General features: G+C 59.3%; 2 protein-coding genes across 2 annotated transcripts; both read left to right on the top strand.

The window, feature by feature from the left end:
* The first annotated feature begins 3132 nt into the window (after nucleotides 1-3132).
* Nucleotides 3133-8306, top strand: pus3 (pseudouridylate synthase 3). The gene is made up of 4 exons (XM_078537129.1): nucleotides 3133-4320; nucleotides 5187-5728; nucleotides 6433-6623; nucleotides 7924-8306. The coding sequence occupies exons 1-4, from the start codon at nucleotides 3133-3135 to the stop codon at nucleotides 8304-8306; spliced, it is 2304 nt and encodes a 767-aa protein (XP_078393255.1).
* A 7554-nt stretch (nucleotides 8307-15860) lies between these two features.
* On the top strand, nucleotides 15861-22497 carry LOC144676806 (pseudouridylate synthase RPUSD4, mitochondrial-like; the record flags this gene model as incomplete). The annotated part of the gene is made up of 4 exons (XM_078537130.1): nucleotides 15861-16083; nucleotides 18887-19058; nucleotides 19151-19352; nucleotides 22404-22497. Coding segments are annotated over exons 1-4 (648 nt in total), but the record flags the coding sequence as incomplete, so codon positions are not given.
* Nucleotides 22498-23245: the final 748 nt, after the last annotated feature.

The raw sequence follows: 23245 nt of genomic DNA, 5'->3' as shown, positions 1-23245 counted from the left end.
CCAATTGCCGATTGTTGTAAAAAAAAAACCCCATCTGGTTCGCTCCTGTCCCTCCTTTTAGGGAAGGGAAATAAATCTGCCGTCCTTACCGGGTCTGGCCTACGCATGACTCCCGACCCACAGCAAGGTGGTTGACTCTTAAATGCCCCTCCGCACGAGGGCAGTTAGGGATGGGCAACAGATGCTGGCCTGGCCAGCGACGCCCCACGTCCCACGAGCGAATAGATCAAATGTTCAGGGAGAGGGAGATGGAAGGGCGAATGAGCAGGGAGGGAGAGTGAGCAGGAGAGAGAGAGAGAGAGATAGACACACACACACAGATCGATACCGAACCCCCTGCCCCCCTGCAAAGGAAGGACGGCGTATTTCCGCAGCGACTTGGTCACATGATCGTACAGAACTTGATGCTTGCTGAAAAGAGAGACACGGGAATGTTACATTTCAGACAATCACGACGATGTACACTACAGCAGGAAAAGGGTGCCGATGGGTTGGCAGATTGGTCGAGGCGTTGCCGATGGAGAAATAGAGACACAGGGAGGGGGTGGGGAGGGGTGGGAACTACAGGCACGTCAAGCTCCGGGGTAACCCCAAAAATAAAAGGCACGAGGCTCGAAAACACCCCTTGGAATTCTCTACCCCAGAGAGCGGTGGATGCTCTGTCATTGAATACATTCAAGACTGCCAGATCGAGAGGTTTTTGCACATGGAGGGAATCGAGGGACATGGGGAGAGTGCGGGAGGGTGGAGTTGAGGTGGATGATCAGCCACAGGCTGGATTAAGGTGGAGTTGAGGTGGATGATCAGCCACAGGCTGGATTAAGGTGGAGTTGAGGTGGAAGATCAGCCACAGGCTGGATTAAGGCGGAGTTGAGGTGGAAGATCAGCCACAGGCTGGATTAAGGTGGAGTTGAGGTGGAAGATCAGCCACAGGCTGGATTAAGGTGGAGTTGAGGGGGAAGATCAGCCACAGGCTGGATTAAGGTGGAGTTGAGGGAGAAGATCAGCCACAGGCTGGATTAAGGTGGAGTTGAGGGAGAAGATCAGCCACAGGCTGGATTAAGGTGGAGTTGAGGTGGATGATCAGCCACAGGCTGGATTAAGGTGGAGTTGAGGTGGATGATCAGCCACAGGCTGGATTAAGGTGGAGTTGAGGTGGAAGATCAGCCACAGGCTGGATTAAGGTGGAGTTGAGGGAGAAGATCAGCCACAGGCTGGATTAAGGTGGAGTTGAGGTGGATGATCAGCCACAGGCTGGATTAAGGTGGAGTTGAGGTGGAAGATCAGCCACAGGCTGGATTAAGGTGGAGTTGAGGGAGAAGATCAGCCACAGGCTGGATTAAGGTGGAGTTGAGGTGGATGATCAGCCACAGGCTGGATTAAGGGCAGAGCAGGCACAAGGTGAAGAAATTACTCGTCATCTCAGCCCTTCTCCCTACTGCTCCCCATCTCACCTGCGAGGCTCTCAGGTTTAACATCCCACCCTCCGAAAGTCAGCCCCTTCCGACGGGGGGGGGGGAATGTTGAGAAGGCAGGGTCGACAAGCGGGGGCAGGGGGTGGGGGAGTGTTGGCCTGGATTTCTGGGCGGGAGTGGGTGGAGGAGGTGGGGGTGGGGGTGTGGGGTGGGGGTGGCGGAGATCGATGCTCGCCCCGGCACAATGCGTGGGGCGGGGGGCTCGGACCCCGGACTTCCCAACCCAGGGGAGGGGCAGCTGGGTGAGGCGGCTCAGTGACGCGGGGCAGGGGGTGGGGTGGGGTCTGTGTGTGTGTGGGGGAGGGGCAGTGGGAGGGGGTGGGGTCTGTGTGTGTGGGGGAGGGGCAGTGGGAGGGGGTGGGGTCTGTGTGTGTGTGGGGGAGGGGCAGTGGGAGGGGGTGGGGTCTGTGTGTGTGGGGGAGGGGCAGTGGGAGGGGGTGGGGTCTGTGTGTGTGGGGAGGGGCAGTGGGAGGGGGTGGGGTCTGTGTGTGTGGGGAGGGGCAGTGGGAGGGGGTGGGGTCTGTGTGTGTGGGGGAGGGGCAGTGGGAGGGGGTGGGGTCTGTGTGTGTGGGGGAGGGGCTGTGGGAGGGGGTGGGGTGTGTGTGTGTGGGGGAGGGGCAGTGGGAGGGGGTGGTGTGTGTGTGTGGGGGAGGGGCAGTGGGAGGGGGTGGGGTGTGTGTGTGTGGGGGAGGGGCAGTGGGAGGGGGTGGGGTCTGTGTGGGGGAGGGGTCAGTGGGAGGGGGTGGGGTCTGTGTGTGTGGGGGAGGGGCAGTGGGAGGGAGTGGGGTCTGTGTGTGTGGGGGAGGGGCAGTGGGAGGGGGTGTGGTCTGAGTGGGGGAGGGGTAGTGGGAGGGGGTGGGGTCTGTGTGTGGGGGGAGGGGCAGTGGGAGGGGGTGTGGTCTGAGTGGGGGAGGGGCAGTGGGAGGGGGTGGGGTCTGTGTGTGGGTGAGGGGCAGTGGGAGGGGGTGGGGTCTGTGTGTGTGGGGGGTGGGGTCTGTGTGTGGGGGCGGGGTCAGTGGGAGGGGGTGGGGTCTGTGTGCGTGGGGGAGGGGCAGTGGGAGGGGGTGGGGTCTGTGCGTGTGGGGGAGGGGCAGTGGGAGGGAGTGGGGTCTGTGTGTGTGGGGAGGGGGTCAGTGGGAGGGGGTGGGGTCTGTGTGTGTGGGGGGGGCAGTGGGAGGAGGTGGGGTCTGTGTGTGGGGGAGGGGCAGTGGGAGGGGGTGGGGTCTGTGTGTGTGGGGGAGGGGCAGTGGGTGGGGGTGGGGTCTGTGTGCGGTGGGGAGGTAGGGGGAAGATTTTGGATGGGTGGTAGGTAAGAGGAACCTCCAACCTGGGGAACCGTTGCAGTCAGGAAGCTAGGCAGGGGACGCACCAGAAGTGTCCTGCAGCCGGAAGCCCGATGGCGATTAACAGGAAATGATCTAATGCCGGAGGCCTGATGGGGACGGAACGTTAGCTCCCGTCGCTGCGACGGAGCGGAAGTGCTCTGTCGCCGGAGGTCTGATAGGGACGGACCGGAAGTGTCCTCTCGCCGGAAGCCTAATGGGAACGGACCGGAAGCAACCTGGAGACGGACCGGAAGTGTCCCGGCGGCCGCCTTCCATGAGGGAGGGAGGCGGTTCTTTCTTTTAATTTTAATTGAATGATGGAGGAGAGAGAAATGGCGGCGGATCCGCGTCCCCCTGGCGGAGGAGCCCAGTGTCCCCCTGGCGGAGGAGCCCAGTGTCCCCCTGGCGGAGCTGCCCAGTGTCCCCCTGGCGGAGGAGCCCAGTGTCCCCCTGGCGGAGCTGCCCAGTGTCCCCCTGGCGGAGGAGCCGCCCAGTGTCCCCCTGGCGGAGGAGCCGCCCAGTGTCCCCCTGACGGAGCTGCCCAGTGTCCCCCTGGCGGAGGAGCCGCCCAGTGTCCCCCTGGCGGAGGAGCCGCCCAGTGTCCCCCTGGCGGAGGAGCCGCCCAGTGTCCCCCTGGCGGAGGAGCCGCCCAGTGTCCCCCTGGCGGAGGAGCCGCCCAGTGTCCCCCTGGCGGAGGAGCCGCCCAGTGTCCCCCTGGCGGAGGAGCCGCCCAGTGTCCCCCTGGCGGAGGAGCCGCCCAGTGTCCCCCTGGCGGAGCAGCCGCCCAGTGTCCCCCTGGCGGAGGAGCCGCCCAGTGTCCCCCTGGCGGAGCAGCCGCCCAGTGTCCCCCTGGCGGAGGAGCCGCCCAGTGTCCCCCTGGCGGAGGAGCCGCCCAGTGTCCCCCTGGCGGAGGAGCCGCCCAGTGTCCCCCTGGCGGAGGAGCCGCCCAGTGTCCCCCTGGCGGAGGAGCCGCCCAGTGTCCCCCTGGCGGAGGAGCCGCCCAGTGTCCCCCTGGCGGAGGAGCCGCCCAGTGTCCCCCTGGCGGAGGAGCCGCCCAGTGTCCCCCTGGCGGAGGAGCCGCCCAGTGTCCCCCTGGCGGAGGAGCCGCCCAGTGTCCCCCTGGCGGAGGAGCCGCCCAGTGTCCCCCTGGCGGAGGAGCCCAGTGTCCCCCTGGTGGAGGAGATCCCACGCCGCGTCCCCCCGGTGCAGGGGGTGAGCCCGGAGGCCCCCCGGACCCCCCTCCCGGCCCCGCTGCCCGCCCGAGGGAGCGGCGGGGGCGGCGGCGGGAGCAGCAGCTGCGTCCCTTCGACTTCAGCCTCCACGGCCGCCGCCGGGTGGCGCTGAGACTCGCCTACCTGGGCTGGGGCTACCAGGGCTTCGCCAGCCAGGAGAACACGGGCAACACCGTGGAGGAGAAGCTCTTCGAGGCCCTGGTCAAGACCCGGCTGGTGGAGAGCCGGCAGACCGCCAACTACCACCGCAGCGGCCGCACCGACAAGGGGGTCAGCGCTTTCGGACAGGTGAGGGGGGTGGGGGCATAGGAGCGCGGTGCCCGGGATCTTCCTGTGCTCGGTGTGCGGGGGAGAGAGCCGCTCAGCAAAGCCTCGGGGGCTTCAGCAAGCAGGGGTGCAGAAGCCGGGAAGGTCACCCCTGATCCTTGAGCGACCTCTGGTCAGACCCCCCCCCCGCCTCCCCGCCAATTAGGGTAGAGGTTCAGGAAGGAGGCGAGGGTTCCCTCCCCTTGAGAGGGTGACGGAGGGAGATTGACCAGAGCGGTTCCTGGGGGTAGAGGGAGTGGGTGTGGGGGGTGGGGAGGGTGATTTTAGCTACAAGGTTCGGGTTGGAGGAGCTGGGGCTGTTCATCTTCGGAGTGAAGCGAGGTCAAGGGGGGAACGACCCTATAAGAGGCGGACAAGATGGTGACCAGATTGGATAAGGGTAGAGGAAGAAAAAGCTGTCCCCATCGGCTGACGGTAAAAGGACCTGGGTTGGGATTGGGGGGGTGGGGCTGGGGGGTGGGTTGGGGGTGGTGGTGGGGGAGAGAGGGGAGCCGCACAGACTTAAGATTTCAGGCAAGGGGCAGAAACGGGAGGAAGAGGTTTTGTGTGCGGCGGGTGCGTAACCATCTGGAAATCGCTCAACGCAACATGGCGGCAGCGGTGAGATCGACCGAGTTCAATCGGACGGGCGCTGGAGGGGAACTAAACTTGCAGATGTGCAGGGAGAGAGGGTGGGGTTTGGTGGGTGGGACTGACCGGATTGTTCGACCGAGAGCCAGCATGGAGTGTGGGTGGGCCGAATGGACTCCTCTCGGTGCTGGAACCCCCCCCTCTCCCCACCCCCCAACCGATCTGATTTTGCTGCTCCCTTCCTCCCTCCCTCCCAGGTGATCTCCCTGGACCTGCGATCGAAGCGGAAGGGTGAGGAAGAGGCCGAGGAGCTGCGCTACACCCACATCCTCAACCGGGTGCTGCCCCCGGATATCCGGGCGCTGGCCTGGGCGCCGGCGGGGCCGGACTTCAGCGCCCGCTTCAGCTGCCGGCACCGGACCTACCGCTACTACTTCCCGGGCCGGGGGCTGGACCTGGGGCGCATGGACGCGGCGGCGCGCCGCTTCGAGGGGACCCACGACTTCCGCAACCTCTGCAAGATGGACGTGGCCAACGGCGTGCTCAACTTCCGCCGGACGGTGCTGCTGGCCAGGGTGAGCCGGGTCCCCGGGGAGGGCGAGGAGGAGGAGGGGGAGGAGGAGGGGGTCTCCTCGCCCTACAGCATGTGCCAGTTCGAGGTCCGTGGCCTGGCCTTCCTCTACCACCAGGTGCGCTGCATGGCTGCCGTCCTGTTCCTGGTCGGGCAGCGCCTGGAGGAGCCGAGCGTCGTCGACGAGCTGCTGGACGTGAGGGAGAATCCCCGGAAGCCGCAGTACAGGTCAGCGTGTTCATCCTCCTCCTCCTCCGCACCGAACCCTCCCTACTCCCCCAAACCCGTGGTCTGCCTGGAACCGGACTCGGCCCCTTTCGATAAGAGCATGTCTGATCCGATTGCGTCCTCAACCTCCCCCCCCGCCCCCATAACCCTGGACTCCCCTCGTCGATCAGAAACCCGCCTCACTCGGCCTTGAGTATATTCAACGCCCCGGCCTCCACTGCTCTCTGATGGAGGAGAGAATCCCACAGACTGACCACCCTCTGAGAGAAGAAATTCCTCCTCCTCTCCGTCTTCAACAGGAGACCCCCTCATTCTGAAACTGTGCCCCTTCCTCCTCGTTCACCACCTCAAGGACACCCCAAAGCGCGGCGCTCCCTCCGCACCGACCCTCCGACAGTGCGGCGCTCCCTCAGCACTGACCCTCCCAACAGGGCGGCGCTCCCTCAGCACTGACCCTCCGACAGTGCGGCGCTCCCTCAGCACTGACCCTCCGACAGTGCGGCGCTCCCTCAGCACTGATCCTCCGACAGTGCGGCGCTCCCTCAGCGCTGACCCTCCGACAGTGCGGCACTCCCTCAGCGCTGACCCTCCGACAGTGCGGCGCTCCCTCAGCACTGACCCTCCGACAGTGCGGCGCTCCCTCCTATCTGTGATACGTTGCTCAGATCTTGTTTCTCTCTCTTCCCCTTCCCCTAACCCTGCAGCATGGCCGTGGATTACCCCCTGGTGCTGTACGACTGCGCCTATGAGAACCTGGAGTGGATCTTCGACCCGGACGTCCAGGCCTTCAACGTGACTCACCTGCAGGCTCTGTGGACCCAACAGGCCATCAAGAGCCGCATCCTGTACAGCATGCTGCAGGGGCTGGGCCAGGCTCCCAGCGAGAGGAGACCAGGTACTGTCACCCCAGGCAGAACGTTCCCAGGGATGAGGTGGGTGGGGGACTTCAGCCCGTGTGTGGAGAGAGTCCGGGAGAAGCTGGGATCGTTCTCCTCGGAGCGGAGAAGGTTAAGGGGGGAGATTGAATCGAGGGCATTCCCAATCGGGAAGGGGGTCGGGATCGAGGGAGTGATTGAGGGGGGGAAACTGTTCCCGGTGGCAGGAGGGGTGGGGAAACCAGAGGGACAGGGATTGAGGACGATCGGGGGAGGAAAAGAGCCAGAGAAGGAGATGGGGAAAGGTTTTATTTGGGACCCAGCGAGTTGTTGTTGATCTGAAAGGCGCTGCCTGAAAGGGCGGTGGGAGCAGATTCAATGGGAACGCTGGGAATGGGGAATCGGGGGAAGCAGGTTCAATAGGAACACTGGGAATGGGGAATCGGGGGGGAGCAGGTTCAATAGGAACACTGGGAATGGGGGAATCGGGGGGAGCAGGTTCAATAGGAACACTGGGAATGGGGAATCGGGGGGGAGCAGGTTCAATAGGAACACTGGGAATGGGGAATCGGCGGGGAGAAGGTTCAATAGGAACACTGGGAATGGGGAATCGGGGGGAAGCAGGTTCAATAGGAACACTGGGAATGGGGAATCGGGGGAAGCAGGTTCAATGGGAACACTGGGAATGGGGAATCGGGGGAAGCAGGTTCAATAGGAACACTGGGAATGGGGAATCGGGGGAAGCAGGTTCAATAGGAACACTGGGAATGGGGAATCGGGGGAAGCAGGTTCAATAGGAACACTGGGAATGGGGAATCGGGGGAAGCAGGTTCAATAGGAACACCGAGAATGGGGAATTGGGGGAAGCGGGTTCAATAGGATCACTGGGAATGGGGGAATCGGGGGAAGCAGGTTCAATAGGAACACTGGGAATGGGGGAATCGGGGGGGAAGCAGGTTCAATAGGAACACTGGGAATGGGGGAATCGGAGAAACACCGGGAAGGGGATAAATTTGCCGGGATATGGGGGGGGGTAGAGAGAGAGAGCGAGTGGGGTGGGGTGGGGGAGGTGAAGTGGGATTAATTGGATCGATCTTCCAAAGAGCCAGCAGACGCAGGAGGGGCTGAATGGCCTCCACCTGCTCCTTGTGTAACTGAGTCGGAAATTTTGTGGGATTCTAAGAAGTGGGGTGGGGGGGGGGGTGGGTTCTGGGTTTGTGGGGAACTTGCGCACAGCAAGATCCCACAGCCAGGCCCAGTGAAGTGGGGGTGGGGGTTGCTGTTGGTTAACGGTGTTTGCTTCCCTCCCCCCTTTTACAGAGGACGAGACGGACCCCCTGACCGTCTGGGCGCGGGCCCAGCCCCCGCCGGCCGCCCACGGGGACCCCCTGCTGGAGGGGGTGAGGCCCCGGAGCTACAAGCGGCTGATGGACCGGGAGAGGTGCGAGGGGCTGGAGTCCCGCATCCGCCACTACGCCAAGAGGGGGCGCATCCAGCTGCCCGAGGACCTGCGGGAGGGGGAGGAGCAGGAGCAGCGGGGCGAGGAGGAGGAGGAGGACCCCGCCGGCGGCGAGGGAGGGGGAGGGGGAGGGAGGGCGGAGGGGAGGACTGTCGGAAGCGGCCCCTCCGCTCGATCGGACGACGGGCAGGGCCGCGCTCTCCGGACGGGGGTCGGCGTCTCAATAAAGGACGTGTCTTTCTAACAACAAAAAAACACCGCCGGGGTTTTGGTTTTTTTTCACCCCTCCTCCCCTCGACCCTCGAGTGGGTCCAAACTCAAGCCTCCCGCGGCGAGGGAGCGGCCGACGGAGATGTCGTCGTCTCGAACGCGCGCGCGCACACACACGTTAGCGAAGATCGGAGGGGGAACGGGGTCGAGAGGGGAGAGAGAGAGAGAGAGATGAGCCGTTTGTGTCCGGCGCTCATCAGGACAAACACAAGAATACCAAATTTCCGAGGGAATAATTGATCCTGCTCGAGGGGAGGGGGAGGGGTAGGGGGAACGGGAGGTGTTCGCTGATTGGTTGGCGAGTCGGCGCTCATTGGTCGAGGCGTCGCCGTGGAGAAAGCACGAGGTAATGAGGGAGAGGGTGGGGTTTTGGGGGTGAAGGGGGCGGGGTTTGGGGTGGGGGGGCGGGGTTTGGGGTGGGGAGGGCGGGGTTTGGAGTGCCAGGGTGCGGTTTCAAGGGGGTGAGGTTTAAAGTGAAGGGGTAGCAAATGGGCAGAGTTTGGGGTGAGGGGGCGGGGTTTGGCGTGAGGGGGCGGGGTTTGGGGTGAGGGGGTGGGGGTTTGGGGTGAGGGGGTGGGGGTTTGGGGTGAGGGGGCGGGGTTTGGTTGAGGGGTTGGGGTTTGCTGTGAGGTGGGGTTTGGGGTGGGGGGGCTTTGGGGTGAGTGGGCGGGTTTTGGTGAGAGGGTGGTGAGGGGACAGGGTTCAGAGTGAGGGGGTAGTGAGGGGATGGGGTTTAGTGAGGAGGTGGGGTTTAGAGTGAGCGGATAGTGAGGGCACGGGCTTTAGAGTGGGGGTAGTGAGGGCACGGTGTTTAGAGTGAGGGGGTAGTGAGGGGACGGGGTTTAGAGTGAGGGGGTAGTGAGGGGACGGGGTTTAGAGTGAGCGGACGGGGTTTAGACTGAGGGGACGGGGTTTAGAGTGAGGGGGTAGTGAGGGGATGGGGTTTAGAGTGAGGAGGTAGTGAGGGGAGGGGTTTAGAGTGAGGGGACGATGTTTAGAGTGAGGGGACGGGGTTTAGAGTGAGGGGGTAGTGAGGGGACGGGGTTTAGAGTGAGGGGATAGTGAGGGGACGGGGTTTAGAGTGAGGGGATAGCGAGGGGAGGGGTTTAGAGTGAGGGGACGGGGTTTAGAGTGAGGGGACGGGGTTTAGAGTGAGGGGACGGGGTTTAGAGTGAGGGGACGGGGTTTAGAGTGAGGTGGTAGTGAGGGGACGGGGTTTAGAGTGAGGGGGTAGTGAGGGGAGGGGTTTAGAGTGGGGACGGGGTTTAGAGTGAGGGGGTATTGACGGGATGGGGTCTAGAATGAGGAGGTAGGGGACGGGGTTTAGAGTGAGGGGGTAGTGAGGGGACGGGGTTTAGAGTGAGGGGATAGCGAGGGGAGGGGTTTAGAGTGAGGGGACGGGGTTTAGAGTGAGGGGACGGGGTTTAGAGTGAGGGGACGGGGTTTAGAGTGAGGTGGTAGTGAGGGGACGGGGTTTAGAGTGAGGGGGTAGTGAGGGGAGGGGTTTAGAGTGGGGACGGGGTTTAGAGTGAGGGGGTATTGACGGGATGGGGTCTAGAATGAGGAGGTAGTGAGGGGACGGGGTTTAGAGTGAGGGGGTAGTGAGGGGGCAGGGTTTAGAGTGAGGGGGTGGGGTTTAGAGTGAGGGGACGGTGTCTAGAGTGAGGGGGCGGGGTTTAGAGTGAGGGTAGTGAGGGGAGGGGTTTAGAGTGAGGGGAAGGGGTTTAGAGTGAGGGGGCGGGGTTTAGTGAGGGGGGTTTAGAGTGAGGGGGCGGGGTTTAGAGTGAGGGGGCGGGGTTTAGTGAGGGGGCGGGGTTTAGTGAGGGGGCGGGGTTTAGAGAGAGGGGGCGGGGTTTAGAGTTAGGGGGTGGGGTTTAGAGTGAGGGGAGGGGTTTAGAGTGAGGGGACGGGGTTTAGAGTGAGGGGGCGGGGTTTAGAGTGAGGGGGCGGTGTCTAGAGTGAGGGGGCGGGGTTTAGAGTGAGGGTAGTGAGGGGAGGGGTTTAGAGTGAGGGGAAGGGGTTTAGAGTGAGGGGACGGTTTAGAGTGAGGGGGCGGGGTTTAGTGAGGGGTTTAGAGTGAGGGGGCGGGGTTTAGAGCGAGGGGGCGGGGTTTAGTGAGGGGGCGGGGTTTAGAGAGAGGGGGCGGGGTTTAGTGAGGGGGCGGGGTTTAGAGTGAGGGGACGTGGTTTAGAGTGAGGGGGCGGGGTTTAGAGCGAGGGGGCGGGGTTTAGTGAGGGGGCGGGGTTTAGAGAGAGGGGGCGGGGTTTAGTGAGGGGGCGGGGTTTAGAGTGAGGGGACGGGGTTTAGAGTGAGGGGACGGGGTTTAGAGTGAGGGGACGGGGTTTAGAGTGAGGGGACGGGGTTTAGAGTGAGCGGGCGGTGTTTAGAGTGAGGGGACGGGGTTTAGAGTGAGGGGGAGGGGTTTAGAGTGAGGGGACGGGGTTTAGAGTGAGGGGACGGGGTTTAGAGTGAGGGGGAGGGGTTTAGAGTGAGGGGACGGGGTTTAGAGTGAGGGGGTGGGGTTTAGAGTGAGGGGGTGGGGTTTAGAGTGAGGGGGCGGGGTTTAGAGTGAGGGAGCGGGGTTTAGAGTGTGGGGGCGGGGTTTAGTGAGGGGTTTAGAGTGAGGGGGTGGGGTTTAGAGTGAGGGGAGGGGTTTAGAGTGAGGGGAGGGGTTTAGAGTGAGGGGCGGGGTTTAGAGTGAGGGGGGTTTAGAGTGAGGGGACGGGTTTAGAGTGAGGGGGCGGGGTTTAGAGTGAGGGGGCGGGGTTTAGAGTGAGGGGGCGGGGTTTAGAGTGAGGGGACGGGGTTTAGAGTGAGGGGAGGGGTTTAGAGTGAGGGGGTAGTGAGGGGACGGGGTTTAGAGTGAGGGGACGGGGTTTAGAGTGAGGGGGTAGTGAGGGGACGGGGTTTAGAGTGAGGGGGTAGTGAGGGGACAGGGTTTAGAGTGAGGGGGCGGGGTTTAGAGTGAGGGGACGGGGTTTAGAGTGTGGGAACGGGGTTTAGAGTGAGGGGACGGGGTTTAGAGTGAGGGGACGGGGTTTAGAGTGAGGGGACGGGGTTTAGTGAGGGGGCGGGGTTTAGAGTGAGGGGACGGGGTTTAGAGTGTGGGGACGGGGTTTAGAGTGAGGGGCGGTGTTTAGAGTGAGGGGACGGGGTTTAGAGTGAGGGGACGGGGTTTAGAGTGAGGGGAAGGGGTTTAGAGTGAGGGCGGTTTAGAGTGAGGGGACGGTTTAGAGTGAGGGGACGGGGTTTAGAGTGAGGGGGCGGGGTTTAGAGTGAGGGGACGGGGTTTAGAGTGAGGGGACGGGGTTTAGAGTGAGGGGGCGGGGTTTAGAGTGAGGGGGCGGGGTTTAGAGTGAGGGGACGGGGTTTAGAGTGAGGGGACGGGGTTTAGAGTGAGGGGACTGGGTTTAGAGTGAGGGGGCGGGGTTTAGAGTGAGGGGGCGGGGTTTAGAGTGAGGGGACGGGGTTTAGAGTGTGGGGACGGGGTTTAGAGTGAGGGGACGGGGTTTAGAGTGAGGGGGCGGGGTTTAGAGTGAGGGGACGGGGTTTAGAGTGAGGGGACGGGGTTTAGAGTGAGGGGACGGGGTTTAGAGTGAGGGGAGGGGTTTAGAGTGAGGGGGTAGTGAGGGGATGGGGTTTAGTGAGGGGGCGGGGTTTAGAGTGAGGGGACGGGGTTTAGAGTGAGGGGACGGGGTTTAGAGTGTGGGGACGGGGTTTAGAGTGAGGGGCGGTGTTTAGAGTGAGGGGACGGGGTTTAGAGTGAGGGGACGGGGTTTAGAGTGAGGGGACGGGGTTTAGAGTGAGGGGACGGGGTTTAGAGTGAGGGGGCGGTGTTTAGAGTGAGGGCGGTTTAGAGTGAGGGGACGGTTTAGAGTGAGGGGACGGGGTTTAGAGTGAGGGGGCGGGGTTTAGAGTGAGGGGACGGGGTTTAGAGTGAGGGGACGGGGTTTAGAGTGAGGGGGCGGGGTTTAGAGTGAGGGGGCGGGGTTTAGAGTGAGGGGACGGGGTTTAGAGTGAGGGGACGGGGTTTAGAGTGAGGGGGCGGGGTTTAGAGTGAGGGGGCGGGGTTTAGAGTGAGGGGACGGGGTTTAGAGTGTGGGGACGGGGTTTAGAGTGAGGGGACGGGGTTTAGAGTGAGGGGGCGGGGTTTAGAGTGAGGGGACGGGGTTTAGAGTGAGGGGCGGGGTTTAGAGTGAGGGGGTGGGGTTTAGAGGGGGCGGGGTTTAGAGTGAGGGGGCGGGGTTTAGAGTGAGGGGACGGGGTTTAGAGTGAGGGGGCGGGGTTTAGAGTGAGGGGGTAGTGAGGGGACGGGGTTTAGAGTGAGGGGGTAGTGAGGGGACGGGGTTTAGAGTGAGGGGACGGGGTTTAGAGTGAGGGGGTAGTGAGGGGACGGGGTTTAGAGTGAGGGGGTAGTGAGGGGACGGGGTTTAGAGTGAGGGGGCGGGGTTTAGAGTGAGGGGACGGGGTTTAGAGTGAGGGGACGGGGTTTAGAGTGTGGGAACGGGGTTTAGAGTGAGGGGGCGGGGTTTAGAGTGAGGGGATGGGGTTTAGTGAGGGGGCGGGGTTTAGAGTGAGGGGACGGGGTTTAGAGTGAGGGGACGGGGTTTAGAGTGAGGGGGCGGGGTTTAGAGTGAGGGGGCGGGGTTTAGAGTGAGGGGACGGGGTTTAGAGTGTGGGGACGGGGTTTAGAGTGTGGGGGCGGGGTTTAGAGTGAGGGGGCGGGGTTTAGAGTGAGGGGCGGGGTTTAGAGTGAGGGGGTGGGGTTTAGAGGGGGCGGGGTTTAGAGTGTGGGGGCGGGGTTTAGAGTGAGGGGACGGTTTAGAGTGAGGGGGCGGGGTTTAGAGTGAGGGGACGGTGTTTAGAGTGAGGGGGCGGTGTTTAGAGTGAGGGGGCGGTGTTTAGAGTGAGGGGGCGGGGTTTAGAGTGATGGGGCGGGGTTTAGAGTGTGGGGACGGGGTTAAGAGTGAGGGGACGGGGTTTAGAGTGAGGGGGCGGGGTTTAGAGTGAGGGGGCGGGGTTTAGAGTGAGGGGACGGGGTTTAGAGTGAGGGGGCGGGGTTTAGAGTGAGGGGACGGGGTTTAGAGTGAGGGGGCGGGGTTTAGAGTGAGGGGGTGGGGTTTAGAGTGAGGGGGCGGGGTTTAGAGTGAGGGGGCGGGGTTTAGAGTGAGGGGGCGGGGTTTAGATTGAGGGGACGGGGTTTAGAGTGAGGGGGTGGGGTTTAGAGTGAGGGGGTGGGGTTTAGAGTGAGGGGGCGGGGTTTAGAGTGAGGGGATGGTTTAGAGTGAGGGGGCGGGGTTTAGAGTGAGGGAACGGGGTTTAGAGTGAGGGGACGGGGTTTAGAGTGAGGGAACGGGGTTTAGAGTGAGGGGGCGGGGTTTAGAGTGAGGGGACGGTTTAGAGTGAGGGGGCGGGGTTTAGAGTGAGGGAACAGGTTTTAGAGTGAGGGAACGGGTTTTAGAGTGAGGGGGCGGGGTTTAGAGTGAGGGGACGGGGTTTAGAGAGAGGGGGCGGGGTTTAGAGTGAGGGGGCGGGGTTTAGAGTGAGGGAACGGGTTTTAGAGTGAGGGGGCGGGGTTTAGAGTGAGGGGACGGGGTTTAGAGTGAGAGGAGGGGTTTAGAGTGAGGGGAAGATGTTTAGACTGAGGTGGTAGTAAGGGGCGGGGTTTAGTGTGAGGGGTAATGAGGGGAGGGGTGGGGTTTAGAGTTAGGGGGAAGTGGGGGCGGGGTTTGTAGTGAGGGGCGGGGTTTAGAGTGATGGGGCGGGGTTTAGAGTGAGGGGGCGGTGTTTAGAGTGAGGGGACGGTGTTTAGAGTGAGGGGGCGGGGTTTAGAGTGAGGGGGTGGTGTTTAGAGTGAGGGGACGGGGTTTAGAGTGAGGGGGCGGGGTTTAGAGTGAGGGGACGGGGTTTAGAGTGAGGGGACGGGGTTTAGAGTGAGGGGGCGGGGTTTAGAGTGAGGGGGCGGGGTTTAGAATGAGGGGGCGGGGTTTAGAGTGAGGGGGCGGGGTTTAGAGTGAGGGGACGGGGTTTAGAATGAGGGGGCGGGGTTTAGAGTGAGGGGGCGGGGTTTAGAGTGAGGGGGTGGGGTTTAGAGTGAGGGGGCGGGGTTTAGAGTGAGGGGGTGGGGTTTAGAGTGAGGGGACGGGGTTTAGAGTGAGGGGGCGGGGTTTAGAGTGAGGGGGCGGGGTTTAGAGTGAGGGGGCGGGGTTTAGAGTGAGGGGGTGGGGTTTAGAGTGAGGGGACGGGGTTTAGAGTGAGGAGGCGGGGTTTAGAGTGAGGGGGCGGGGTTTAGAGTGAGGGGTGGGGTTTAGAGTGAGGGGACGGGGTTTAGAGTGAGGAGGCGGGGTTTAGAGTGAGGGAATGGGGTTTAGAGTGAGGGAATGGGGTTTAGAGTGAGTGGGCGGGGTTTAGAGTGAGGGGGCGGGGTTTAGAGTGAGGGGGCGGGGTTTAGAGTGAGAGGACGGGGTTTAGAGTGAGGGGGCGGGGTTTAGAGTGAGAGGACGGGGTTTAGAGTGAGAGGACGGGGTTTAGAGTGAGAGGACGGGGTTTAGAGTGAGGGGGCGGGGTTTAGAGTGAGAGGACGGGGTTTAGAGTGAGAGGACGGGGTTTAGAGTGAAGGGGCGGGGTTTAGTGTGAGGGGTAATGAGGGGAGGGTTTAGAGTGAGGGGGCGTGGTTTAGAGGGGGCGGGGTTTAGAGTGAGAGGACGGGGTTTAGAGTGAGGAGGCGGGGTTTAGTGAGGGGGCGGGGTTTAGAGTGAGGGGGCGGGGTTTAGTGTGAGGGGTAATGAGGGGAGGGTTTAGACTGAGGGGGCGTGGTTTAGAGGGGGCGGGGTTTAGAGTGAGAGGGTAGTGAGGGGGCGGGGTTTAGAGTGAGGGGGCGGGGTTTAGAGTGAGGGGGCAGGGTTTGGAGTGAGGGAGTAGTAAGGGGCGGGGTTTAGTGTGAGGGGTAATGAGGGGAGGGGTTTAGAGTGCGGGGGACGTGGGGGCGGGGTTTAGAGTGAGGGGGAAGTGGGGGCGGGGTTTGTAATGAGGGGGCGGGGTTTAGAGTGATGGGACGGGGTTTAGAGTGAGGGGGCGGGGTTTAGTGTGAGGGGACGGGGTTTAGTGTGAGGGGACGGGGTTTAGTGTGAGGGGACGGGGTTTAGAGTGAGGGGGCGGGGTTTAGTGTGAGGGGTAATGAGGGGAGGGGTTTAGAGTGAGGGGGCGGGGTTTAGAGTGAGGGGGCGGGGTTTAGTGTGAGGAGTAATGAGGGGAGGGGTTTAGAGTGAGGGGGCGGGGTTAGAGGGGGCGGGGTTTAGAGTGAGAGGGTAGTGAGGGGACGGGGTTTAGAGTGAGGCGGTGGGGTTTAGAGTGAGGGGGCGGGGTTTGGAGTGAGGGGGCGGGATTTGGAGTGAGGAGGCGGGGTTAGAGTGTGGGGGCGTGGTTTGGAGAGAGGTAGCGCGATTCGACGTGAGGGGGCGGGGTTTAGAGAGGGGCGAGGTTTGGAGCGAGTGGGGGGCAGGATTTGGAATGAGGGGGCGGGGTCATTCGGTAACCGGAAGTGATGTGCGGCTGCAGCCGGAAGTGTGCTGATGGCAGTAACGGGCCGATGTTGGGGTCCGGCAGCCGGGTCGGCGTCGGGCTTTCTGTGCCATTTGGGGACCAGCTGGGCGCGGGGGGCGAGCGGCCCCGGGCGCTGGCGGCTCTTCTCGGCCTCTGAGCTTCGCCAGGCGGAGGAGCCGCAATCGAGAACGGGGACCGGAGGGCAGCAGGTCAGAGCGGCCTGCGTCTGACGTCAGCGCGCTGCGGGAAGGGCGGGGCTTCCTGTGTCTGGCGTCTTGGTCGCGTGTCTCCTTTGACGTCATGGGAGGGGCGGATCGTTTTGTCTGTGACGTCAGACTCATTAGGTTCTGTGTTTCGTCATAAGACGGGCGGGGTCTCTTGAATGACGTCTGCATGGGGCGGAGTTTCACCTGTGATGTCAGGGGCAGGGCCCTTTTTTTGGTGCTGCAGGGGTGGAGTGGTTAGGGTCAGTGACCCTGCACGGGGAGGTCATGGGTCGCAGTTCACATCGCCAAGGTGCTGATGACAACCCAGAGATGATCACCTGACCCCATATCACTGAGAGGCCATTCGGCCCCCTCAAAACCTGCTCCGCCCTTAATCCAGCCTGTGGCTGATCATCCCCCTCAACTCCACCTTAATCCAGCCTGTGGCTGATCATCCACCTCAACTCCGCCTTAATCCAGCCTGTGGCTGATCTTCTCCCTCAACTCTACCTTAATCCAGCCTGTGGCTGATCTTCTCCCTCAACTCCACCTTAATCCAGCCTGTGGCTGATCTTCCACCTCAACTCCACCTTAATCCAGCCTGTGGCTGATCTTCTCCCTCAACTCCACCTTAATCCAGCCTGTGGCTGATCTTCCACCTCAACTCCACCTTAATCCAGCCTGTGGCTGATCTTCCACCTCAACTCCACCTTAATCCAGCCTGTGGCTGATCATCCACCTCAACTCCACCTTAATCCAGCCTGTGGCTGATCTTCTCCCTCAACTCCACCTTAATCCAGCCTGTGGCTGATCTTCTCCCTCAACTCCACCTTAATCCAGCCTGTGGCTGATCATCCACCTCAACTCCACCTTAATCCAGCCTGTGGCTGATCTTCTCCCTCAACTCCACCTTAATCCAGCCTGTGGCTGATCTTCTCCCTCAACTCCACCTTAATCCAGCCTGTGGCTGATCATCCACCTCAACTCCACCTTAATCCAGCCTGTGGCTGATCTTCTCCCTCAACTCCACCTTAATCCAGCCTGTGGCTGATCTTCCACCTCAACTCCACCTTAATCCAGCCTGTGGCTGATCATCCACCTCAACTCCACCTTAATCCAGCCTGTGGCTGATCTTCTCCCTCAACTCCACCTTAATCCAGCCTGTGGCTGATCTTCCACCTCAACTCCACCTTAATCCAGCCTGTGGCTGATCTTCCCCCTCAACTCCACCTTAATCCAGCCTGTGGCTGATCATCCACCTCAACTCCACCTTAATCCAGCCTGTGGCTGATCATCCACCTCAACTCCACCTTAATCCAGCCTGTGGCTGATCATCCACCTCAACTCCACCTTAATCCAGCCTGTGGCTGATCATCCACCTCAACTCCACCTTAATCCAGCCTGTGGCTGATCTTCCACCTCAACTCCACCTTAATCCAGCCTGTGGCTGATCTTCCACCTCAACTCCACCTTAATCCAGCCTGTGGCTGATCTTCCACCTCAACTCCACCTTAATCCAGCCTGTGGCTGATCTTCCCCCTCAACTCCACCTTAATCCAGCCTGTGGCTGATCTTCCACCTCAACTCCACCTTAATCCAGCCTGTGGCTGATCTTCCCCCTCAACTCCACCTTAATCCAGCCTGTGGCTGATCTTCCACCTCAACTCCACCTTAATCCAGCCTGTGGCTGATCTTCCCCCTCAACTCCACCTTAATCCAGCCTGTGGCTGATCATCCACCTCAACTCCACCTTAATCCAGCCTGTGGCTGATCTTCTCCCTCAACTCCACCTTAATCCAGCCTGTGGCTGATCTTCTCCCTCAACTCCACCTTAATCCAGCCTGTGGCTGATCTTCTCCCTCAACTCCACCTTAATCCAGCCTGTGGCTGATCTTCCCCCTCAACTCCACCTTAATCCAGCCTGTGGCTGATCTTCCCCCTCAACTCCACCTTAATCCAGCCTGTGGCTGATCATCCACCTCAACTCCACCTTAATCCAGCCTGTGGCTGATCTTCCCCCTCAACTCCACCTTAATCCAGCCTGTGGCTGATCATCCACCTCAACTCCACCTTAATCCAGCCTGTGGCTGATCTTCCCCCTCAACTCCACCTTAATCCAGCCTGTGGCTGATCTTCCACCTCAACTCCACCTTAATCCAGCCTGTGGCTGATCTTCCACCTCAACTCCACCTTAATCCAGCCTGTGGCTGATCTTCTCCCTCAACTCCACCTTCCCGCACTCTCCCCACATCCCTCGATCCCCTCAGTGTCCAAAAATCCCTCGATTTCCCGGTCTTGAACCTACTCGATGACGGAGCACCCACCGCTCTCTGGGGTAGGAGAATTCCAAAGATTCACAACCCTCCCCGAGTGAAGACATTTCTCCTTCATCTCAGCCCAAAACGGCCGACCCCTTCTCCTGAGACTGGGACCCCCCGTGTTCTAGACTCTCCAGCCCGGGGAGAGGGGGGGAAACAGCCTCTCAGCATCGACCCTGTCAAATCCCTTCAGAATTTTCTACCTTTCAGTGAGACGACCTCTCATTCTTCGAAACTCCAGGGAATAGAGACCCCATTCTCCTCAATCTCTCCTCCTGGGACAATCCCTCTCATCCCAGGGACCAGTCCTGGTGAACCTTCGTTACTCTCCCTCTAGGGCAGGGATGTCCTTCCGTAAGGAGTAAGGAGACCAAAACCGGACCCAGAGCTCCGGGTGTGGCCTCACCCAACGCCCTGTATCATTGTAGGAAGAATTCTCGGAGCCTCTACTGATGCCAGTTCTCTCTCTCTCTCCCTCTCCTCTCCAGGAGGTGGCAGCCCAGACCCCGCTCTCCCGACGAGTGCAGGAGTTCAGACGCCTGTCCCGGGGTCTGCAGCAGGTCCACCCCAACGTGCTGGCCAAGGTGCTGAGGAAGGGCCTCCTCTTTGACAACCAGGAGCTGGTGGCCGTCGACAAGCCCTATGGGGTCCCGATGCAAGGTACTGGGGGAGATCCTGCGCGTGGATGGCGGTGGGGAGGGTGGGCGAGCCTCGGAATGACCCCCCCCCTCTCTCTCTCTCGCCCTCTCCAGCCGCTCCTGGCGCAGGTGCCAGCGTGCGGGACGTGCTCCCCATCCTGCCGAAGATGCTCTACGGGATGAAGGCATCGCCCCTGCACCTCTGCCACCGGCTGGACAAGGACACCAGCGGCGTGATGATCCTGGCCAGGGAGGAGGGGTCAGCGGAGGCCCTGCGGCATCACTTCAGGAGCCAACGGGTCACCAAGAAGTACTGGTGAGGGGCAAGGGGAAGGGTGGACCTGGGTTAACTGCATCGTCTCTCAGTCCGTCTGTGTGTGTGTGTGTGATATAACTCTGTTAGCTCCCTGTCTCTCAGTCCGTGTGTGTGTGTGTGTGTGATATAACTCTGTTAGCTCCCTGTCTCTCAGTGTGTGTGTGTGTGTGTGTGTGTGTGATATAACTCTGTTAGCTCCCTGTCTCTCAGTCCGTGTGTGTGTGTGTGTGTGATATAACTCTGTTAGCTCCCTGTCTCTCAGTCCATGTGTGTGTGTGTGTGATATAACTCTGTTAGCTCCCTGTCTCTCAGTCCGTGTGTGTGTGATATAACTCTGTTAGCTCCCTGTCTCTCAGTCCGTGTGTGTGTGTGTGTGATATAACTCTGTTAGCTCCCTGTCTCTCAGTCCGTGTGTGTGTCTGTGTGTGATATAACTCTGTTAGCTCCCTGTCTCTCAGTGTGTGTGATATAACTCTGTTAGCTCCCTGTCTCTCAGTCCGTGTGTGTGTGTCTGTGTGTGTGATATAACTCTGTTAGCTCCCTGTCTCTCAGTCCGTGTGTGTGTGTGTGTGATATAACTCTGTTAGCTCCCTGTCTCTCAGTCTGTGTGTCTATGTGTGTGTGGTGTGTGATATAACTCTGTTAGCTCCCTGTCTCTCAGTCTGTGTGTGTGATATAACTCTGTTAACACCCGTCCCTCAGTGTGTGTGTGTGATATAACTCTGTTAGCTCCCTGTCTCAGTCCGTGTGTGTGTGTGATATAACTCTGTTAGCTCCCTGTCTCTCAGTCCGTGTGGGTGTGTGTGTGTGTGTGATATAACTCTGTTAGCTCCCTGTCTCTCAGTCTGTGTGTGTGATATAACTCTGTTAACACCCGTCCCTCAGTCCGTGTGTGTGTGTGATATAACTCTGTTAGCTCCCTGTCTCTCAGTTCGAGTGTGTGTGTGTGTGTGTGATATAACTCTGTTAGCTCCCTGTCTCTCAGTCTGTGTGTGTGTGTGTGTGATATAACTCTGTTAGCTCCCTGTCTCTCAGTGTGTGTGTGTGTGTGTGTGTGTGTGATATAACTCTGTTAGCTCCCTGTCTCTCAGTCTGTGTGTGTGTGTGTGTGTGTGTGATATAACTCTGTTAACTCCCTGTCTCTCAGTCTGTGTGTGTGTGTGTGATATAACTCTGTTAGCTCCCTGTCTCTCAGTCCGTGTGTGTGTGATATAACTCTGTTAGCTCCCTGTCTCTCAGTCTGTGTGTGTGTGTGTGTGATATAACTCTGTTAGCTCCCTGTCTCTCAGTCCGTGTGTGTGTGATATAACTCTGTTAACGCCCGTCCCTTTGTGTGTGTGTGTGTGTGATATAACTCTGTAGCTCCCTGTCTCTCAGTGTGTGTGTGTGATATAACTCTGTTAGCTCCCTGTCTCTCAGTGTGTGTGTGCGTGATATAACTCTGTTAACACCCGTCCCTGAGTGTGTGTGTGTGTGTGAGATATAACTCTGTTAGCTCCCTGTCTCTCAGTCTGTGTGTCTGTGTGTGATATAACTTTGTTAACACCCGTCCTCAGTCAGTGTGTGTGTGTGTGTGTGAGATATAACTGTGTTAGCTCCCTGTCTCTCAGTCCGTGTGTGTGTGATATAACTCTGTTTGCTCCCTGTCTCTCAGTCTGTGTGTGTGTGTGTGTGTGTGTGTGTGTGTGATATAACTCTGTTAGCTCCCTGTCTCTCAGTCCGTGTGTGTGTGTGGTGTGTGTGATATAACTCTGTTAGCTCCCTGTCTCTGTGTGTGTCTGTGTGTGTGGTGTGTGATATAACTCTGTTAGCTCCCTGTCTCTCAGTCTGTGTGTGTGTGTGGTGTGTGTGATATAACTCTGTTAGCTCCCTGTCTCTCAGTCTGTGTGTGTGTGTGTGATATAACTCTGTTAGCTCCCTGTCTCTCAGTGTGTGTGTGTGTGTGATATAACTCTGTTAGCTCCCTGTCTCTCAGTGTGTGTGTGTGTGTGTGGTGTGTGTGATATAACTCTGTTAGCTCCCTGTCTCTCAGTGTGTGTGTGTGTGTGTGATATAACTCTGTTAGCTCCCTGTCTCTCAGAGTGTGTGGTGTGTGTGATATAACTCTGTTAGCTCCCTGTCTCAGTGTGTGTGTGTGTGTGTGGTGTGTGTGATATAACTCTGTTAGCTCCCTGTCTCTCAGTCTGTGTGTGTGATATAACTCTGTTAGCTCCCTGTCTCTCAGTCTGTGTGTGTGTGTGTGATATAACTCTGTTAGCTCCCTGTCTCTCAGTCTGTGTGTGTGTGTGATATAACTCTGTTAGCTCCCTGTCTCTCAGTCTGTGTGTGTGTGTGTGTGTGTGTGATATAACTCTGTTAGCTCCCTGTCTCTCAGTCTGTGTGTGTGATATAACTCTGTTAGCTCCCTGTCTCTCAGTCTGTGTGTGTGTGTGTGTGTGTGTGATATAACTCTGTTAGCTCCCTGTCTCTCAGTCTGTGTGTGTGTGTGTGTGATATAACTCTGTTAGCTCCCTGTCTCTCAGTCTGTGTGTGTGTGTGTGTGTGTGATATAACTCTGTTAGCTCCCTGTCTCTCAGTCTGTGTGTGTGTGTGTGTGTGTGATATAACTCTGTTAGCTCCCTGTCTCTCAGTCTGTGTGTGTGTGTGATATAACTCTGTTAGCTCCCTGTCTCTTAGTCTGTGTGTGTGTGTGTGTGTGTGTGTGTGTGATATAACTGTTACACACATACTGAGAGATGGGGGGGTTAATAATTATATCACACACACATATACGGAGAGACAAGAGGTCAACATAGTTATATCACACACACAGACACAAACAATCCCCCCCACCCTGTCTGTGTGTGTATATGTGTGATATAACTGTTACACACAGAGGTGGGGGGGGTTAACAGTTATATCTCACACACACACACAGACGAGAGGTTGTTTGTGTGTGTGTGTGTGTGTGTGTGATATAACTGTGTTAACCACCCTGTGTCTCAGTGTGTGGGTGTGAGAGAGAGAGAGATATCACTGTGTTAACCATCTTTATTTCTCTCGCTGTCTCAGGGTAATTACTGTTGGGATTCCAGTCCCATCTGAAGGAGTCATCGATATTCCCATCATCGAGAGGGAGGTCAGCAGCCCTAGGAAGCACTTCAAGGTGTGTTGGTGGCTCATTTTCCAATATACTGTCCCCGTCAAACACTCCCAGGACAGGTACAGCACGGGGTTAAATACAGAGTAAAGCACCCTCTACACCGTCCCCCATCAAACACTCCCAGGACAGGTACAGCACGGGGTTAGATACAGAGTAAAGCTCCCTCTACACCGTCCCCATCGAACACTCCCAGGACAGGTACAGCACGGGGTTAGATACAGAGTAAAGCTCCCTCTACACCGTCCCCCATCAAACACTCCCAGGACAGGTACAGCACGGGGTTAGATACAGAGTAAAGCTCCCTCTACACTGTCCCCATCAAACACTCCCAGAACAGGGACAGCCCGGGGTTAGATACAGAGTAAAGCTCCCTCTACACCGTCCCCATCAAACACTCCCCAGGACAGGTACAGCACGGGGTTAGATACAGAGTAAAGCTCCCTCTACACTGTCCCCATCAAACACTCCCAGGACAGGGACAGCCCGGGGTTAGATACAGAGTAAAGCTCCCTCTACACTGTCCCCATCAAACACTCCCAGGACAGGTACAGCACGGGGTTAGATACAGAGTAAAGCTCCCTCTACACCGTCCCCATCAAACACTCCCAGGACAGGTACAGCACAGGGTTAGATACAGAATAAAGCTCTCCCTCTGTTTCTTCCTCTCTCTCTCTTTCTTTCTTCCTCTCTCACTTTCTCTCTCTGTTTCTTCCTCTCTCTCTCTCTCTCTGTTTCTTCCTCTCTCTCTCTC

This window comes from Cetorhinus maximus, unplaced genomic scaffold (assembly GCF_964194155.1).
Source record: "Cetorhinus maximus unplaced genomic scaffold, sCetMax3.hap1.1 HAP1_SCAFFOLD_1939, whole genome shotgun sequence".
Taxonomy (NCBI): domain Eukaryota; kingdom Metazoa; phylum Chordata; class Chondrichthyes; order Lamniformes; family Cetorhinidae; genus Cetorhinus; species Cetorhinus maximus.
This window is presented reverse-complemented; position numbering and strand designations above follow the sequence as displayed.

What these genes read in the sequence shown, in the direction of transcription:
- pus3 (XM_078537129.1), top strand. Translation starts at nt 3,133, where the DNA reads ATGGCGGCGGATCCGCGTCCCCCTGGCGGAGGAGCCCAGTGTCCCCCT. An exon ending in GGGTCAGCGCTTTCGGACAG is followed by an intron (nt 4,321 to 5,186) that starts GTGAGGGGGGTG and finishes CCTCCCTCCCAG; the next exon opens with GTGATCTCCCTGGACCTGCG. An exon ending in CCCCGGAAGCCGCAGTACAG is followed by an intron (nt 5,729 to 6,432) that starts GTCAGCGTGTTC and finishes CTAACCCTGCAG; the next exon opens with CATGGCCGTGGATTACCCCC.